Genomic DNA, 21,625 nt, shown 5'->3' with positions numbered 1-21,625 from the left:
AGTTGCCGATTAATTTTCTCCTGATCAATCAACTAATTATTTCAGCTCTAGTGCAGTTACATAGTTATTAGAACACAGGTATTTTATCAAAAAGCTACTTTCAGTACTTAAAGTTTGAAACCAACCTTAGTGGCCTTCACAGCCTTAGTGTTGGACAGCCCAACGCCCTTCCTGAGGTCGGTGAGCAGATCTCGGGTCAGAGTGCTCCAGGCGGTTCGTGGTCCGACACCGTAGGTGATTTCACGGTCTTTGAAGGCAATGAGCTGCGTGCTGGTCACATAGTGGATAGTGAAGGGCGGGCCCTTCTCCGTGGTTTCGAGGATCACAGACACGCTGCCGTTGGAGATGAACTTGACGTCCAAGCTGAGGATGAAGTCTTTGGAGTTGCCCAGCGGGATGGACACACCTTCTGAGGACTCTGTGGTGAGGAGGGTGGGTGCAGCAAATAAATGGGGGAAATGTTAAAAATATGTATAATGAACTGGAATTGCAGGAGAAAGCAAGTTTTGTAGTGCTTCTCAAAGTGCATTTGGATCCTTTGACTGACTGAGAACTCCTGACAATTACCGGATGACAACGGGCTATTTTTAGCAGACTAACTGGTAGCCTTTTAAAGTGCATCTGTTCCCTTTCATACGCTCTCCTTTGATGATGCGTTTCTATGATAGAGGTATTTTTCCTCATCTTTCAAGATTCAATTCATGGTTACATTCACAGTGCAGCTCTTTGCCAGGTGTGCCCGAGTGCATGTGGTTGGAGGACAGAGAGAGCAAGGCAGTCTGTGTGTCCAGTGTGTATGCATGAGAGTAGTGGAATACAGGGGAGAATGTTTTTTTGTATGGTATAAGTTTTCTTATATAGATGTCTACAACGTTTTTAACAAAGTACTTTGTATTGTATAGTGTCTGATTTTTGACTTAATGGTATTGATTGGTATTGTAACCGAGAGTTCTGTGTAACCTAACTGAATTAACTTGATGAGGAATCAATAAACGGGATGAAGTTCAAACATCTGAATTTAGACCTTGTTAGTTACTTACAACAAAATGTTCTAAATAATTAACAATGTTCTAATACAACACACAAAATAAAACCCCTCCCTACCTACTTATCTTGTATCCCAAACAAAAAAGAGCTGAATCTCACTCAATTGTCCCTCCCTCCTTCCATACAGTTAAGATGGCTATAAGGTTAACAAAAACTGGGATATATTCATCTCGCATCGTGCCTACCTTTAGTGGATCGTATATATTGGGTATGGAATTAATCTGCAAATGCTCGGGTTTAAGATGAGACCAAACTTTTCTATGGATGTCCGTTTTTGAGCCACAACAACAGCCAAAATGTGGCCTGCAACAGGCTAGGTAAGACTTGTTTTTAGCCTAGCTATTGCAATGGAAATGTCGTAACGAAAAGCGAAATACTGCTGAAAAGACAAACGTCTAAGCTTTGTGATAGGCTCAGTCAATACAACAGGTTTTTCGAAAATTGTGAATCACCGCAACCACGAGAGGTCCTTACACATACAGTCGCCTGGAGGTAGGGCTGGGCAACAAAACAATAGTGATAATTATCGCAATATAATATTTCTCAATAACAATGTAACAAATGTTCAATATATCGTCAGTAAATGTTTGATTCAATTCATTTGAATCACTAACAATTTTGCATGTAATGTTTCTACTAAAATATTAATTTTGTTGAGGAAAAGGGACTGAAAAAAGTGTTTGTCACATTCTGACCATAAAGAAGTATGATTTCTTCAACTTTTCACTTAGAAACAAAAATCAGCCTTTAAACGTGAAAGAAATAATGATTTGACATTTATCGTGATAATTATCGATATCGAATGATGTGAAATGTTTTTATCGTTATAACATTTTTGGCCATATCTTCCAGCCCTACCTGGAGCAGATAATGATCAATAACAGTCAGATAACTTTAGAAAAATTCTGCACATAAAACTCTAGTCCTCATTACCAAAGAAGTAATTTTGTTAGTGACTGTCTGGTTTGCCAAAGCTGTGTGTGTGTATGAGAGAGTCTCAAACACACACAGGGACAGGCTTCTCATGGGATGTATATTACAGATGTGTCACTGCACACTGAGCTTAATTAGGAAGAGGACAAAAGGGAGGGAATAGAAGGAGGAAAAGAACAGAGTAGTAGGAAGATGGAAAAAGAGAATAAAAGAAGTTGATGCACTGCAGCAACTTTTCTATTTGCATCTCTTCCCTACAAAACTCAGTGAGGATACGAACTCAGATGATATTCAGTTTCCACACTGCCACCGCTCCTCTTACATTCTATCATCTCTATGCCAGGCACTTCAGTTGCTGTTCTGAATTCATTTCAACCCCCTAAAGCACTAACTGCCTCTGGAATGATCTCTCCTTTGGCCTTGTTACTTTGTCTGCACTGCAAAGAAAACCCAAAAAAGCTTTTCTCATCAAGGCTCCCCAAAGGATGAAGAGAAGAAAGGGTGTGGGAGTCAAGAAAAAAGCAGGGTAATGGAATGATGGGTCGCATAAGTGCCTTTAAAGCCTGCCAGAGACAGGAGAGAGTGAAAATGAGCCAATAGTGAGAAGACAATTGAGAATCAGAGACGGCAAGATCTTGCATGACATGAGCTGAAAAAGCAGAAGCAGACGAGGCCGTCTGAGACACAAAGACAGTCGATCACGAGGAGAATGAAGGAGAGAGACAGTCTGGCAGGGGCCTCTGCATGACTACGGCTCTTTAATGCACTCATAAATCCATTACTTAAGGCAATGCAGAGAGTAAGTGGATTTGTACTCTGGCCCCGTGATTACTCTGGCATCAATAAAGGATGGGAAGGGAATATAGACGAGTTTCTACCTCCTCTGCTCTGCTCTGCTCTCTGGCTGTTTAGCAATAAGGCAGGAGACAGATGACATGCAGCTCGAAATATGTCGGCGTAAAACCGTGCTTGTATAGATGAGTGAGCACGTTGAAGGAAGGCTTGAAATCACATGTACAGTAGGTGTTACACACGTGCGGACACAAACGATCCAAGTCACAAGACAACAGTCAATGCACGTATGATTATTAATCCACACCCTTCTGTGACTACATGAGTGTGTCGACAGGACGTACAGTGCCTATAAAAAGTATACACCCTTTTAGCAAGTTTTCATGTTTTAAGGGCCGCAAATACAATTTTTTTGTTACTGATTAATCAGATAATTGATTTCTTGATTAATCGTCAATGAAATGTAGTATTATGCCATATTATAATTTATAATTTCCCAGAGCCCAAGGTGACAAATCGAAATTGCTTGTTTTATACGACTAACAGTCCAAAACTTAAATATATTCAATTTACGATCATATATAACCACATTTAATGAGCTAAAACCATCACATTTTTGGCATTTTTGTTTGAAAAATATAACAATTATCGAATTAGTTGCAGATTAATTTACTGTTGCTCAACAAATTGATCAGTTCTACGTGTTTTATTGTCTTACAACATTGAATCAAAGTAGATTTAATGTGGCTTTTTGACAGTGGTGACTGTCTAAAGGTGGTCTAAATTAATAACAAGTTAATAAAAAGTTAGGCAGCAATTACAGCCACGAGACTGTGCGTTTAGGTTTCTGTTGGCTTTGCGCAAAAGATCTGTTCTCACTTTGACATTGAAGTTATAATTCTTAAAATGTTCATAAAATCAAACTCCATTTTGATACTATTGTATGGTCAGAATTTTCCTGCAATAGCAATTCAATGTATTTAGTAAACTAGAAATAATCGGTCTATATAGTTTTTATTGTCGCTGGATTCAGATTGACTTCCTAAACACAGGGAAATGGTGCATTCATGTAATCCAGTGTTAGACACTCTTTCCTGTTCTCTCTCCTACAGCCGTATCAGAGCTGTATTAAAAAGGTCGAGTGCAGGACCTTTACATATGTTACCTGTTACATTCAAGCCCTTGCCAAATCAGTTCACACAATGCTGATTAAGTCTTTCCCTGCCAGGTTAATCTCTCTGTATTCGTAGCACTGGGAGTGACCAATGTCGAGAACTCCATGGTCCGACACTGATGCTTGTCACTGCGGTTAGCGACGTCCGTGTTAGTTAATTAAAATAAGACTTTGGTCATTTTCTGTATTTTTCTCCAGTGGAGAAATGTTTGCTAGCAGCAGCCACATAGAACTGATATATGAAGAGCTGCAGGCAACAGGCTGCACACCTCCAACTCTTCAGCAAGTTCACCAACTTTAATGTTTCCTGCTGTTGTGTGGAAAACTACTTGCTACGTGCGCAGCATGAAATCAGATCACGGTTGCAATTATTATTGACTGACATCTTTAATCAAACAATGTGAGTTTATTTGGTTGCGTTCTGTTTCTGACACAGGAGCTGCTGAAGGAGTGTGTAGTATTAAATCACTCTTGCTGTTACCCACGACAGGTGTTGTAAAATCAACCTGGACTAAAATCTTTAGACTTACTACATTAAAGTTTCCTTTTCTGTTTATCGGTGTCAAAGAAACTTTAACTCTACTCTGATTGAATCTTGAAGACAATAAAAACAACTCCCAAGGTTGGTGAATACGTTTTAAAGGCATTGTGGCTGGTGACAGCTGTTTCTCCACCGTATCTCCGAACACAGATCACCTTGCTAATTCTGGCAGGGTTTGGTTTGTACAAACTGCATTTCTATCAACTATCACTATCTGAAATATCAACTGACCTCGAGGGGATTCAGAAAATAAAGGTGCTCAGTGGCGGACAGTGTTCGCGCAGGAATGGACAGATGCTAGATGGCAGGTTATTATCAGGGGACAGACAATTGATCCACTTGTCAGAGAATTTGAGAGGCCGTTCAACACCAGTGCCCTAGATACAGTAAGGAGGAAAAAAGGCCCAAACAGAAAGAAGGGAGGAGGAGGAAGTGGAGGGAGGCAAAAGACAGAAAGAGAAACTGACAACAGAGGAAGAAAACAAGAAAAGTTTGGATGAGAGCGTAGAATAAGGCGTTAAAATGGATAGAGGTATTATGATTGCAATGCTTAGGAAGCGCAAGAAGGCTGAGAGGTGATAAGTGGGTGGAAATGAGTAAATAGAAGTGCAAGTCTGACTGAAATCTAGGGATAGACGAGGAAGATTAATGGAGAATGAAGACTGCCGAGGGAGGGCTGAGGAGTGATGATGAAAACATGATGATGTCGAGGAAAGAGAGAGCTATGGTGGCGACTTTGAAGCTGTTAGGTAAGGTGAGCGAGTAGCAGGGAGAGAGAGAAAGAAAAGTGACGAGCAGTGAAATGAAAAGAAATTGTTGACGATGAGGGGTTGAAAGCGTGGGATTTAGGAGGAGGTGATAATTACAGCAGAGGCAGCAGCTCGAGAGAGAGAGAGAGAGAGAGAGAGAGAGAGAGAGAGAGAGAGAGAGAGAGAGAGAAAGAAAGAAAGAAAGAAAGAAAGAGAGAGACAGAGAGAGAGAGAGAAAGAGAGAGAGAGCGAGAGAGAGAGAGAGCGAGAGAGAGAGAAAGAGAGAGAAAGAAAGAGAAAGAAAGAGAGAGAGAGAGAGAGAGAGAGAGAGAGAGAGAGAGAGACAGAGAGAGAGAGAGAAAGAGAGAGAGAGCGAGAGAGAGACAGAGAGTGTGTGTGTGTCCTGGAAATCTCAGCAGGAGATCAAAAGGAGAATAAAAGACAGCTCACAGTGCAAAAGATTTTTACTTCTCCCAATTCCAAAAATAACTATCTCGTGGCCTTGGTCATTTTACATCTGTAAAAACAGGTCAAATTTCCAGTCTCTATTTTTAATAAATAGTCTGATTATATTTATAATTTACATAATTAGACCACTCACAGATATGCACTCATTGCATTTCTAACAACACGACAGAACACAATCTGTTACTCTACGGCTGAACAACAAAATATCTAAAATCAAATTGCAATTATTTTCTACAAATTTAGCTACAGGCCTGTATTTGTGGTCTACATAGTATGAAACAAGAGATCACAAGAATTATAAAACTTATAAATAGAATCATAAAATATGGCTGCTGTTTGTTACTGAGGTCCTCCAAGGTTCAGTTCAGTTAGAGAAAAGTCCACTTCTATGTAAAAATGGCTACATTTTATTAAATTCACAACCTTAAAAGTTGAACTGGTATATTCCAATAAATCTGTTCACCAGCTGTCTTTAGCATTACACTTGACAACTGCAGAGCTAAACGGTAGCTAGTCTGAAATTACTGTGAGGCAATCGCCCAGACTGTTAATGTGGAACAAAAGTTGCCACTCTGTTGGACCTTATTTTTTCAAAAATGACACAGAGTGGTGTTTCTTCTTCCATGCAGAGTGAGCATATTAACCAGGCAGCAGCCACTGTTTTTTTGTTGTTGTTTAACCAACTCACAGAATCAACATTAGTTGACAACAGCTGAGTAAATTTGCCAGAGACAGTTGCAGCTGCTGAAACAAACGGTCACTGGATGAAACTTTAACAAACTCTTGTAATTTAAAAATTCTTTAGACTTTATCATCCCCACCACATACTGCAGCTCCCAATACAATTCTGTTGCATAATGAAAAGGACAATAGGAGTGTAGAGCGGGACAGGTTATTTTTTTCATCTTTTCCTACTTTATAGATAACTTTTTAGATTCATAAAGGAGAAGAGGCTGAACACAATAAACGACTATGCAGTCTGAAGAAGGCTGGAGCAGTGTTTCCTCAGTACCAAATGAGTCTTTGACACAAAGCGAGTGACGTGAATAAAATTAGATTCCTTGGCGTTGAAATAGTACAAAATGGCACTAAGAACCGAGCCATCCTTCAGTCAGTTTAATGTGAGGAGCAATAATCCCCATTTTCTGAAGGCCTATAAACTACGCACAATTAAACAGATAATACGGTGACGATTGATTTGTAAGGATGTCTTAAGTTCTTACTGCAATGTTCAAATCTCAACAAATAAAATAAAAACAACAACAACAAAGGTTTTACTCTACTGACTGCCATCATCAGAAGTCGATTATAACAAGTACATGGTTGGTTAAATATCAAACTTCTTGTAACAGTGATAAGATTACAGATAAATGCCTTTTGATATTATTAAAACTAATGATATCTGACTGATGACCACCAAATGACACTGTTGAGTGCTCTCCACTGTAGCATAACGGGCTAACATTAGCTTTGCTGCTTCACAGCTCTGAATCCTGGAGAACCCGATACAGAGCTATTAGGTTGATTTGCGTTAAATATAAATATAATTAATATGATATGCTTAAAGAAATGATGTGGTGATATTCAATACAACATACAAATACCATGCAAAGACCAAAACTGAATTTATCCTATGCAGCCATCGCAGTCTCCTCTTAGCCATATGCCTTTATTGTTGTCGTCGAACAATTAAAAAAACAGAACTGAGCTACACAGTTGCCATGGATTCCTACATGATAGTGAAAATGTAGTTAATTTTTTAAGACATTCCCACACACACTGTCCTGCAGCTGTAAATTCTCACTAGACCACCAAATGTGTATTAATCAGCAGCTTAAAATAGTCAGAAAAAAAAAAAACACCATTTACTCCATTTGCTGAAATTATTATTTAGCCTTTTTAAAAAGTGAAAGTACATATTTTTTCCCTGTTTTTAACGATTTATAACTCAAGTACGTGACTACCTGACTGAAAATGTGACTTTCCTTACAAGAAAAAGGCACTAGTTATCTACCTTTCATTAAAGCCCATATGGCACATAAGGTACAACGGCTTTCAAAGAGCACACTAACCAGACAACAGCCTAGAGCTTTATTTTGAACAGAATTCAAGGTAATTGGCTACAGCTGATAACATCTGGAGACAACAGTAATGAGTTCATCCACTCATGCTCTGGATAAAAAGAAGACGTCTATAGTGAAACCATAGGTGTTTCTTTCTGCAGCATCAGTGGGAATTTTCACAATGTATTTAGACAGAATAAATGTGACAATGTCTGACTAAGTGAGCTGAACAGGATTAAATGTGTGATGTTGTGTCTGCTGGTTCTTTAATCATCATCATTTTTAGGAATGTGTCATAATGTGGTGGGTCCACTGTAAACCAACACAGTCTGCCAGTATTCTCGCACTGTGGCTGTGACTCACTGCAGACTATTATCCTGTCCTGAGGGCGTAGTTGCATATCGAGCTTCCTACAGCCACAGTTAACAGGAGATAAGCTCCTTGCCCTGAAGCCATCTGGGCGCATGGAAGGCTTACATACCTGGAGCACTGAACTGACGCACGGAGGTACCTCGGGTCCTGTCGTGGACACGGCTGAGACCGCAACCTTTCGGCACACTCCAGGGCGCTGTGCTGGCCCGATTGTCTCTCTCCTCGGCTGTATCATAGATCTCCACGTGGGGAGGGCGCTCCGTCAGGTTTTTGCTGTAATGGCTCAAGCCATACTGAGCAATCTGGATGGCGTAGAAGTAGCCCTGAGGGCCCCACTGAGTGGACAAAGGCACACCTGGGTGGAAAGAGGGGGGTTGAGAAGACAGATAAGAACAGTAATGTTACATAAATACAGAAAATGCCCTCCTTATATGCAAGAGACCATCAACATTGCATTTGTGCGTTGGTTGTCTTTTAGTGATTGCTGTGTACTTTTGTGTACTTTTATTTTAAGTGTATTGAAATGCTTCTAAATTGTGTGTTTACATGATCAGCTTGTAAATGTAAATTTTTAGATGGTAGTTGTCATAACAGTCTGTGGTGTCACACTGATTTCATAACTGTCGTAGCAATAAAACGGGTCCAAAATTAATCATTGATACCAAACCAAATCTGGGCCTATTTTGTATATGCAGACAAAGAAGACAGAAAACAGTCACTGCAAAAAAGAAGCAGAATAAAAGGTTAGAAAAAAAATTCCACCAGCTTTGGTAAATGATTAGATGCTGTGGTGAAATTCAAGCTAAGCTACTGCATTTTACTGGAGGCGACCTTCCCTGTTGATGCAGCCAAAAATAGCACAGGCAGGAGAATCACTCTGATTAACAGATAGTTCACTTAAAGACCTTGTGACAGAGAGAGCATGTGTGCGACCCAAACCCCCTTCGGAGAAGAAGAACATAATATACTCAGATTAGGGCTGCGTGATAATGTGCCTCCTCCTTTCAAACTAATCACCACTGCATATATAGCAGATCTTCTGTTGATGTTCAACTTCGCTTATTGCCATCTGCTCTGCTTTCCCAATAGGACACATCTTGCACAAAAGACTCCATTTTATTATTTGCTATTCTCCAATATACGGGTCCAGTTGCTGACCAAAACTCAGTCAGTCAATGACAGAACACAGAAAGAAAGCTTATCTTTCTTTTTATGACAGAAAAGAGTGTAAATGGGTTTTTATTCTAGCCAATGTGTGTGAAATTCAAAATGGAGGTGAAGAATGAACTAATGGAGATTATGTTCAAGTTGGAAATTTTTCCTGGTCTCTTGTTAAACTGTTTAGGGACCATAAAGCTAGTAATGGTGGGTCAAATAATCATTATAATAATAATCTTAATTTATATAGCACCTTTCATATATAGAATACAGCTCAAAGTGCTTTACAAAACAAAAACAACAGTCAATGTGACAGTAAAAATGACAATGATTGACAATTAATGGCATAAGCATTTACTAACTTTTTGAAAACTAACTTGTGAAAAACAAAATGTGCAGACTCACACTGCAGGGTAAAGTAACTCCCAAATGATGCCATGACTCTTTCAGTTCTTACTAGCAATATTTTTATTTACTTATTATAACAGTTGAACAGCGAAATTCATAGAAATGATCTTATTATTTTCGCATTTTTTCACCAATTTGAAACGTCTAACATCTACTTTTGATCTTCTCATTGTTAAAACATGAAGTAACTTTTCAGCTTCATTAATACCCTCCATCCACCCTGATAAGCTGAGTGCAAAGGACTCCTAAACAACCACAAAGGTAGGAGTCGATGCAGCGACAAGGGCATGATCCCTTACTGATGTCCCATCACTGGTAATTTGTATTCAATGGCTCGGCCAACCATAGCTAGAAGCACTATCACTGAGGATTGAACCCAGCTGCCTGTAGTGGTGGATGTGTGGTCTGCACATCTACACCACCTGGGCAACCCTATTCTACTACTGATATACTAAAGTGGTTAATAGACAGCCGATAATTTTATTTGCATGGACTGTATGTACATTAATGGGATGAACAAAACTAAAACAATTACAGCTTCTTAACAGTAGAGTTGCAGTCACACTGACAAGCAGAAGTAGCACATTTTCCAACTCCTCTCTACCAGTGTTTCCAAAGCAGAGAGCCCATCCAGATAGATTCACTCAAAACCACAAAGATTTTCCATGTGTTTGTATTGATTTGCATTCAAGTGACATACATATCCGTATCAATAAGTTATGTGAGCAGTCGCTCCTCTCTGCACTCTACTATGAGGCGAGGCAGAGCTTAAGTTTAAAAAAACAAAAAAATAAATAAATCTGCACCAGTTACTTGCATGATTTCTCAACGCATGGTTAAGCACCGGGCAGCCTGCTCCATGGCAAACATTCCCAAGTAATGCATTTTCGTCAGTGTGATCACCATTACTAATGGGGCATGAATTCACGCCCCATTTTAATGTTTATTTTTAAAAAGGGACAAGTACATAGCATGGACCAATGCCACATATCACATTAAAGTAGCAAAGTCGTGACAAATTGACACATTTGATTAATGTGTTCATAAAAGAGCACAAAAAATAAATGAAATGAACACACTCATACAGTGCCACACACACACTTTCCAATCTCTTGCCAGACTTTTCTCCATGCCCGTCTTGTTACTGGCATCTCCCTTGACAACTTAAGTCAAATGACTGTCAAAATCCAGACACTGTAACGCTGTGCTACTCTCTAAATAACACTAAAGTAATATACTGTTAAGCCTCCAGATATTTTAATGACTCCAGAGAGTGGACTTTTCCAGAAATCTGAAATACTACCTCTTCTGCCAATTAAAGTACACCCTAATCCTACAGAAGTTAGCGCTGGGGTAGGCAATGTTGGAGAAACTAGTGAGAAAAGAGAAGGGGAATTTTAAACAATTAATTTTATAACAATTATAAATTATAACAAAAAATATTTCCTTTTTATTCATTTATTTTTTACCTCCAGCACGTCAGGAAATTTCTTGAGATCTGGAAGAATATGAGCTGACATTAAAACTCCATTAAGTAATATTTTTAAATATGAACCTTAAACCACATGACTGTAATGTGTCATGTGAAAGGTTCGCTTGTAGTGATGAACCAACTAAGAATTATGACCCAACTCAGTAGATCTTTCAGCTTTTTTATTCAAAAACAGTTTATCTAAAGGAGGCTAAAAGCTGCAGACAATCTCACTGTGAAAGACCAAATTAAATCAGTGGATAAAGTTCAGCTCGTTGCAGCTAAAGGCCCGGATGTTTTCCCTCAGCAGATGGTGGGGGCCAAAGACGAGCTAAAAGCCCACTGAATATTAGACAGACATGTCAGGTGATCCGAAATATGATCCCATGAAATGGATGTATAAGTAAAGTTAGCAATTGTTTGCTAACACATTATCCATAAATAGCAACTTCAACTTTTTTTAGTCTTTCTGCTTCCTAGTGGCCAAAATAGTTTAATGCAGCTTTTACTTTTGCTTTGGGGGTAGGTATTCCAGCTGGGGATACAATGAAACACTTTGGGGGAATAATACTATATTTATTTAGCTGGATATACAACTTAAAAAAAAAAGTTTTTCACAGAGTACAGGTATTTAACAAACTGGCGGTAATCCAGCGGCAGAACGGGTGTAATTATACACAAATCACATGTACTGTTGGTGCAAACCTGTTGGAAGACAGCTCATATGGAAATAGCCTGCCTGCACACTGACTACAAACCACAATTTTATTCAGTTTTTCAGAATTGGGTCTATTTAAATTAATTTGCGGTATAACGTCATTGTAAAGTGGCTGTAACCACAATGGTTTGCTGTAGGTTGAGTGTTAAAAGAGATCGAGATGTGTGTTTGCATCGAGAGTTAACGTGAGAGTATGTGTGTTTTTATCAAGCACTTAAAAGGTTGTAATATGTTTTTTAAAAGAGTGTGTGTGCATATGTGTTTTTGCAAATCTTGATCGTGGTGTGCAATAGATCCCGGAGTGAAGGCAAAGATGGTTCAAGATAAAGAAAGAGACATACAAAAATGAGACATATTGTGATTTAAGATGGTGTTGTTAGAGAGGATTAACTACTTCCACTAATGATATCTCCACAGCTGCTGAAGCTTCATTATTCTCAGCTTTTGTTCTTGATCTCATTGAAGCTCTGGTGCAACAATGAAAAGTTAGAGCTCAATTTCTACAATACAAACACAGCCCTACAGGAGACATGACAAGTAAAGGAATGTTGTAGTGCTGTTTGTATCGCTGTCTAATAATAAAAATATTAAGAAAATACATTTGCATGGCTGATTGTGAATTTCAGTCTAACTAAAATGTTCTCAATCTAAAACACTTTTTAATCCTAATATTATCACAGTTGAAAAGGAGCAAGTGACTGTGTGAGTTTAAGATATCAGTACAATCTGGGTGTGTGTTCAATGCTATACTTTAAGTCTTGACACAAGTTAAATCCCAGCAGAATATGGCAGAGGCTAGAGCGATGTAAAAGGACAATCATGACTTTTAATGATCATTGCTGAGGGTCTTGTTAAATAACTTATCTATGGGTAGCAGGGTGTGTTGGGAGAGAAATGCTCCCATGACCTTGTTTAAGCCCTGCAGTACTCAGACTGTGACAGGCTAATTAATGAACTGCTATTTTCACCTATAAAAATATGCCAAGTTGAAGAGAGATGTGTATGCCTGCACATGTAGAGTGCTAAATAGCAAGGCGCCTTGGGCTTAATTAATGGACCTTAGTAAATTGTGTGCGTTTCCTCTATTTTGCACTAAAATAAACAGTCTACTGAAAATGAGAGGGTGAGAATAACATGGTTCCCAACTGCTCAGCTCAAAAGTACTAGAAGATTTGGCTTGATTCCTGTCTGATCCATTTTCCACTGTTGCATTGTTTGCATTGCATGTTCCCTCCCATACATGAGTTGTAGTGGAGCAGAATTACAATAAAGTGGTAATTTGTCACACAACAAGGTCCTTAAGTGGGACTGCAGTTCAGATAAAAAGTAATAAGAACTTTAAAAATATATATATTACATTTTATTAAAAATCAACCAAACTCTTTGGAACTAATCAACCAAATATGTTACCATGCTTTCTAACCTTCCTCAAAATTTGGTATTCTCTGCATCCATGCGAGTATGCACAGCATCCATGTATGACAGAAAGACACACATGCTTTGTGCAGATTTGAATATAAACACAACTACTCTATTGTTCTATTTGTGTGATTAACAGGAAAGCAGGTTTGTGTCACAACGTGAAAGAAAAAAAAGCCAATGTGGGACACTGAACTATCCATCTCAGCAAAAATGCCTATTGACTGCTGGCAAATTGCTCTTACAGACACTGTCTATGATTATTTTTCAAGTGAACCTCTGCAACTGACATTTTGTCAGTTGCAGAGGTGAATATATCATCTTTTATCACATCTCCCCACCAAAACATAGCTTGCTTCTTGAGTGGAAAAGAACTTCAACTTCGAATCACATCACTTCTGCCATTTTTACTGATCACTGAACACTTTTTAAGCAACTATATTTTGTGTCTAGTGTCTGTTTTCTTTTACTGGCGTATCTGCCTATCTGACAATAAAAGAATGATAATGAATATCTATTTTTGTAATTTACACAGTACACAGGGCCACTCCTTCAAGTGAGCGGGGCGCGGAACTATATTGATGACAATGTGGTTTGAACTAATAGCCTTTTAAAATGAGCTATTGATCATTCCTGGTAATTATTCTTAAAGGAACCTTGTCTGAGTGACTTGACACAAATCACATTTGGTAGTGTACAGTGGGTACGGAAAGTATTCAGACCCCTTTAAATTTTTCACTCTTTGTTTCATTGCAGCCATTTTCCAAAAATCAAAAAAGTTCATTTTATTTCTCAGTAATGTACACTCAGCACCCCATCTTGACAGAAAAAAACAGAAATGTAGAAATTTTTGCAAATTTATTAAAAAAGAAATACTGAAATATCACATGGTCATAAGTATTCAGACCCAAACTGTGTAGGCATGGTTGGCTGAGATTGAGTAGGTGCTTTTAAAATCTGATCTATCTTGTTAATCAAGTTTTCATTCACTTTCTCACAGATCAAATAGAGAATTTACAATGAATCACTCACTTAAAATAGATCTCATTAAGTAAATTATATATTTTTCAGGGCCACTGACTTTATTAAAACACCAAAAGAAACGAGTAAAGGTTTTTCATCAAATACATTGTACGTATTTGGTCTCCATACCATAAATCTATAGACATGGATAAATTAAAGGAAAAAAACAGAATGAAAGAGTGGAGAAACATTTAAAATGGAGAGGCTTCCATGTAGCAAGGCTCACAGAAAGGTTTGGTGAGTATGAAAATGATGTGAATAAAATGCTACGGCTATTTTGGACCACACAATGCTATCCACCACCATCTCCATAAGACCAAATGCTACAATATAATCTTTAAATCTATTTAGTTATGTCTGTTATGTATCTTGTTCTCAATGAGATTACCTGATTAAATACATGTGGCATACATAAATGAGGGAATATATCTTGTGGAGGAACAGTGTTCATCCCTCCAACAGGGTTCCAAAGATTTGGCGAGGAGCAATGAAGCTGTTCCGCATGCTCATGGTGGCCTGACTCCATGCTAAGGTCGCGTTCAGCCTGCAGGCCAAAGTGACCCCAATCTGATTATTTTGCTCATATGTGACTCAGATTTGTTTTGTTTTTTATAACAGTGCAAACAGCCGAGTCACATTGTATCAGATTTTTTTCCAGTTCGATTTGGGCTACTTTCACATGTGAAATGCGACCTCAGTCTGGATAGTCACATCCAAATTCATACAACTCTGACGTCACTCTATAGACTCAGTCGTCACCAGTCAGCGCTACTGGAAGTACCAGGCATCACTCCACAAAATTAAAATTTGGCTTTCTTTCTACTCTTCCTTTAATTCGTCTCATACATTGATGGCGTATTTAACAGAATCAGCGTAGAAACCTGGTTTAATTTGGGTTGCATGGAAGGGAAAATACCATGAAAAGGAAATCAAAACTGTAATGACAAATGCACTTTTGCATGATCATGTTGTAAATTCACTGTGTGTGAATTAAATATTTTATATTAATTTATATTAATTTATATTAATCTTATATTTTATGGGTAAAAAATGCCAGCACACTGACAAAAACCCCAAAACATAGAGGGTCTTCAGATGTGCAATCTGGAATAAATTGAAAAAAAAGGTATATGCAAAAAATGAAAAATGAAATTGTCCCATTTAGAAATATTGACTTTCTGACGACTCAGTTTTGTGTACTGTAGGCACCAATATGTGAGATTTAAGATCTGACACACAGCTGCGTTTCGACCAAAGGAACTCTACCCCAGAACTAGGAACCTTTGGAGGAACTCACTGTTTTTCCACCGGAGGGACCAGGGTCTAAATGTAGTTCTGGGGTCTTCATTTCACCCCCCAAAAAGTCCAAATAACCTTCCAAATGGTCGCGATTTTATTTTTGCTTTGCTTTCTCTGTGATGGAGTTATTTTAAGAACTTGATGGTTTTATCCGGTTTGTTATCCACAAATCTCGTGGATGTCTGCCTGAGATGGTATGTCGGCATTAAATTTATAGCTGGGAAACAGCAGCCAAACTGCAGTGTGTGTTTAAAGTGAACAGCTGATGTAGTTAAGCTAAATACTGGGTCCGAAATTGATGTTTTAAGTTTTCATCAACCAGGAAGTTTCTACATGGAGCCGAAGTCGGTCTCCTCTCCGAAACAAGCAGAACAGCTGATTACAGCAGGTAATTAACGCTTGTTAAACATCCCGTTCCTCCGACGCAGGCGCACACAGAGTGCACGTGAGTGCTGCAGCTGATCTACAGCTTTTGTCGGCTGGAAATGTTTTAATAATCTTCCAAACTGTTGCGATTTTATTTTTGTGTTGCTTTCTCTGGAGTTATTTTAAGAACTTTATGGCTTCATCCAGTTTGTTTGGCTACTATTAAATGTGTAATGAACTTTATTGTGCGTGTCTTCATTATAGCTCCCACACAAAAAAGCTGGTTTAATGGTCAAACACAGCCTGTAGTTTTTCATTATATTCCAGTCAAATCTGATATACATTTGTGTACAAATGTTGCTCACGGATAGTGGTTACAAATAATGATGCCTGTGCATCGCTTTGTATGGCTACAACCTACCTCAGCTGGTTAATTTGCCTAATCGTTGCAGGTCTTTAGACCACGGTGGAAACGCACACAACAGTGAGCTGAAGGAACCTTTTAGTTCCTTGAAAAGAGATCTGGGGACTTAAAAATCCCCAGTACCTTTGGTCGAAAAGCGGCTCAAACATCCCTGAGATGAACATCAATAAAAAAGTCTTACCTTCCACTCCACTTATACACTTGACACGGTCACGAACCTCCACATTGTATCCCTCAAACGACATGAAGACTCCATTGGGGTGGTAGGGCTCACGTTGTGTGTAAACCTTTGAATAGCTGTGCTGAAACTCAAACCGATCATAGCCGTCGTACTGCACTACTTTGCCGTAAACCTCAAAATATTTTTCCATCCAGCTGAAGGGCAGGTAAATCTCGCTGCCTTCTCGCCGGCCTTTGATAGTGGATTCATCATTGATCAGGCAGTCAATTTCTTCATACTTGTTGCCCCCAACAACCCCAACAACAGGCGGGGGCTCTGGAGGCTGTGGAGGGTGTTGCTGGCTGCTGATGCTAGCATCCCCCACCTTGGGACTTGGAACCACCAAGGCAGCTCGGGGCAGGAAGCGCAGGGAGGTGTCACTGGAGCAGCGGTTCCATAGCAACACAGTGATGAGTGTGAAGAGGGCGCAGATAACGATGAGGGTCTTGTAGTTCACCCGAGCAGCCAGGCAGCGCATGATCACAACTTGCCTGCATGACACAGACACAAACACAAGAGGTACATTACAAGAATGTATGATTGATAATTTGGTGAGAAACCAATAAGAAGTCATCTGGTATCAGCATATGAAGAAACAGCCACACCTCTCAGCACTGCAGACTGGCAGCCTGCTGTGAAAAACAGCCTTATTTTTTAAAAGCCCATCAGACAGTATTGCCTCATTATATCCTCCTGAATCACTGTTAGAGAGCATAGGATAATGTGAAAAAGGTGCTAATCTAAATGCAGTGACATAAATTCAATGCATAGCATCTAATGCAACTTGCAAGAGAAATGCAAGAGACCTGTTTACTGGGAGAAATCAGACAGGAACACAGGAAATCGTATGACACTTTATATGAACTTAATGTAATATCTGCCTCTGCATGCAGAGGGTCATTAATAAAATTTCTCATCTACCTGACTTTGAGCCATGGCTTTAAAAGACACTTTTTTTGTTTGAGCATTTGGACTGAGTGCAGCGAGGACAGGCTGTGTTTCTGCGCAGTGCCCAGTTTGTCCTTTGAGCAAAAATGTGTCTGAATTTTACAAATAGTCAAAAGACTAGCAGTGAAAACTGACTCATGTAGACTACTAGAGGCTTCCTTTTAAAAAGCTGAATGTAACCTGGTTACTTAATTGCATATAAATGCACTGAGAAACATAACTGCTCTGCTCTCTACATGAGTATTATCCAGCGATTCTCTCATTCTTTCACCAAACACTACATAAACCAGAGAGAATGCTGCTTGGAACAACTTTCCCAAAATAGTTAACAAGTTGTAATTTCTGTCAAACACACATTTCTTCTCACTTTTGTTTTTGGGAAGAGACTGTCTAGCTGTAAATGAGGTAGAAGCACATGAGGACAGAGTTGGTAAATGTAGAGTCTGTTAATTTAGACAGTTCACTCCTCACAAACCCAAATTTGTTGTTGTTGCACATGCAAAATGGCAGGTTAGTGAACAATAAGAAGTGCTGTATTGTGCCACAGCGTTGCCAGCGTGATCAGGTGGGTTTCATTTACTGACAAACAACCATCGTCTGCAATTGGTAGCATTTTTTCACAGGTTTTTAGGTCCACTTGTCCATTAAGTTTACTTCTTGTTTTGGGTATTCAAGTCACTTCTGCTCCAAATTGCAACTCACAAACCCCTCAGTCTGGCACATCTGAAAATAGTGGAATAGTTCAGTATTTTGTGTAATATGTTTATTTCCTTTCTTGTGGAGAGTTTGGTGAGGACACTGATATTGTCATTAGTAAGTATGAAGCTGATGACAGCAGCTAGACTGGCTCTGTCCAAATGAAACAAAATCCACCTACCAGAACCTCTAAAGCTCACTAATTAACAGTTATAACAAATAGTAAAAATAATCTGTCTAATTTGTGGCAAGAAAGCAATAAACATATTTCCCAAAATGTCCCAACAATTCCTTTAAGCAAATATTCCTCAAGATGTAGTGGTGAGGCAAATCATATCTCCCAACGCTGGGCTCCCATCAGTGCCTACCAGACACATCTTAAAGTTCATTGTTAAAGTTTTTTTGTTTAATTTTAGAGCATTGCATGAAATGGTAGCTGTTTTCATCTCTGACCTGCTCAGTCAGTAAATTACTCTTACAAAAGGTTATCACTCACAATTAAGCTGTGTATTGACATTTCTAAATCGAGTCTTAAGAAACATTTCCTATATTACATTTATATCAGATTATGTGTTCTGTGCATTCCCAATTTATCCATTTATCTATTTTCATTATAATTATCTAGATGTATTTTTAACTTCCCTGTATAGAACTTTGGTCAACATTTGTTTTTAAAGTGAACGGACTTCTTCACAGTAAACAACAATTGAAATTGCACAAACTGCCATTTTATTTATAGGTTTGCTGATGGCCTTCTTCTATATGAATGGAGGCGTCAAACAATGCACCAAGCAAATCAGGCATTTTCACCAAGCCAGCGAGAAATCAATACACATACTGAGGTCTCCTCCTCCACACTAATTACAGTTTACTGCTCATAGAATTTATAATTACAGTGACAACAGAGTTAGGTCCTCTGATGACATAGGAAGGGGAGGAGGAAAATCATCACTCCCCAAGTTCATTTCAATATCTCAGCTTAAACTAGACACTACTAAAAGGTCAGCTCAATTAATGTGCAGTAATTGGACAACAGTAATGTGCTACAGCATTGCAGAGTGAAAAATTGTCCAAGATCCCTCTGGCACTAAGTTAATGTTGTTAATGAGTCTTAAAAATTAGGAAAGTGGACTTCCAGAGCGCAAACTCCGCTTAATAAGCAAATGTTGAGGAAGTGCAAGTTGTAGAAGATGAAGAATGGACTTCCTCTAAAAAAACGCCAAACACCGAATTTTATTCGCTCAATTAGGCACAGAACATCTTTTTACTCCAACACACAACTGAAATAGTTCTTATTAGCTCTATTTTAAAAAACTTTTTGCCGTTGTCTTGCAGCCAGTGGTTTAAAGAAAAGCTCTGGTGCATCTGTGTGCCTGAAAAATTATGGCCATATATAAAAACTATCATTGATATTTAGAGAAATGTCAACCTGGTGATGGGCCAGAGGATAAGACACATGCCTTAGGTGTGAGAGACAGGGGTTTAACCCATTGTTGCACCTCTGGCATGTATAGCAATTGTACGTCGCTTTGGATAAAAGAGTCAGCTAAATGAATAAATGTAAATGGTGAAGGAGTGGACCGCCGTGAACTCTGACAATGCTGAAAATGCGAGGTAGAAGGCCTGGGGACTGCGACTTGAAAGATAAGTAGGTCCGCCCTGTCAAGGAACTATAAATAATTTGCTCTTTTTATATTATGATTTGTTGCTAGTGTTGAGTTCAGACTCAAGGTGGATAGACATGGGCTTAAGCACTGCAGCATGGAGAGCATCCTAATGCCTCACGCGGACTATGATTCGTTTCAAGCCAAGTTCCATTTCCTGAACATATTTTAAACCCTGATGCAGCAACAGTGGCAGTGATTTACTCCTACTCAAGTGTGCTGAAAGAGGAGTTAATGTAAGAAAATTACAAGATGCTGTTTGTTTATGGATCAGAAATCATGAATACAATATATATCAAACTCTGCCTCAAACACATCTAACAAAAGTGTATTTGAAACTAGTTCTAGAGGTTGAAAACAACCAGAAACTAACTGGACATTTCTTGTAAAAAAAAAAAAACAAAAATAAAAAAAAACAAGAGGTGGGAGATATACATATAGAGGAAAGATAGTTTAGCTTACCTGATTTCACAAAATAGAAACTCACTCAGAATAAATTCAAGATTGTAGCAGATAAAACTCATTTACACACACATTTAAAAAAGAATGACAAGATGACACAACACGCTTTTCAGAGACTGATATATTTGGCAACTCCTCTTGCAAATATTATCTTTCATTATGACAGACCTCATTCAAGACACAGTCAAAAGAACTTGCAAAACAGGGGCTAAATCCTCTCACTGCAAGATGGTGACATGGCCGAGTCAAAAGGAGGCCAACTAAAACCTGACCTAAACCAGTCCTGTCTGTAATTGGGTCCTGGCTCTTTATCAGTGAGTTAAATGCAGCATGAGCTTGGCCCAATACCTCTTATGTTGTTACATATCTATATTAGTTCATGTTCCATATAAGACTTAATGCTGTTTATGTTGTGGTGGCAGCCCGGCTGACGGTGAGTGTCCTGGTTATTTCTCCCTTTTTTTGTCTGTGATTCTGTTTTTCTCTGTACTCTGCCTGCCTCCCTGTGTCTCCTCCCGTGTGTGTTCTCTCTCTCTCTCTCTCTCTCTCTCCCTCCGCTCCTGAGCCCAGCCAACGACCCACACCTGCACCTCGTCAGCCACCTCCTCTGCCTGCCACACCTGCCAGCAATCAGCCTCATCTCCAACAGTACTTCTATCCCACTGATCATCCAAGCACTTGAAAAACCTGCACGATCTCTTTTTCCCTGAGTCACTGACCCTGTTTGTCTGTCTCTCTCCAGGTTCACTCACCCTCGTCCTCAGTCAAGTCGGCTGGGCTCGCTCACCTGCCCTCTCCCCTCGGACTTCCCCCACAGCGTCCTCCCAGCTCTCCCTCGTGCCTCCCCAGTCAGCCTGCCACCACACTCCTCCACCAACCCCGTGATCCGTTCCCCTGTGCCCCTTTCCCTCGGCTCTCTGTCTCCTCGGTTCCCCGTGCCTGTGTTTCCCTGGCATCCACCTGTCCCTCAACTCCAGTCCCTCAACCCCTTCTTTCCCCTAATTAAACCTGTTAATCCCCCAGAGTTGCGTTTGGGTCCACTCTGTCCCCACACCACACCTCAACAGTTGATGGCGGAGGACACACTTCTCCCATCTCTCTAAATTCAAATAAACTTTTTGGAAATTCTCAAAGATTAATAAACCTCTGTTTCCATGTCCTCTCAAAGCTTCCACTAACAATTTAATGTAATAATGTTGTTAATGTCCTC

General features: G+C 39.3%; 1 protein-coding gene across 6 annotated transcripts in view; it reads right to left on the bottom strand.

The window, feature by feature from the left end:
* glceb (glucuronic acid epimerase b) overlaps nt 1-21,625 on the bottom strand; it is a 67,406-nt gene that overhangs the window by 5,488 nt on the left and 40,293 nt on the right. For all 6 annotated transcript variants that reach the window (XM_046032226.1, XM_046032230.1, XM_046032231.1 and 3 more), the window contains exons 3-5: nt 16,607-17,136; nt 8,249-8,494; nt 126-418 (exon numbers count right to left, since the gene is read on the bottom strand). In XM_046032226.1, coding sequence (XP_045888182.1) covers nt 126-418; nt 8,249-8,494; nt 16,607-17,123 — 1,056 coding nt within the window. In that variant the 5' untranslated portion in view covers nt 17,124-17,136. The remainder of the gene's footprint in view (nt 1-125; nt 419-8,248; nt 8,495-16,606; nt 17,137-21,625) is intronic.

This window comes from Micropterus dolomieu, linkage group LG20 (genome assembly GCF_021292245.1).
Source record: "Micropterus dolomieu isolate WLL.071019.BEF.003 ecotype Adirondacks linkage group LG20, ASM2129224v1, whole genome shotgun sequence".
NCBI classification, from domain to species: domain Eukaryota; kingdom Metazoa; phylum Chordata; class Actinopteri; order Centrarchiformes; family Centrarchidae; genus Micropterus; species Micropterus dolomieu.
This window is presented reverse-complemented; position numbering and strand designations above follow the sequence as displayed.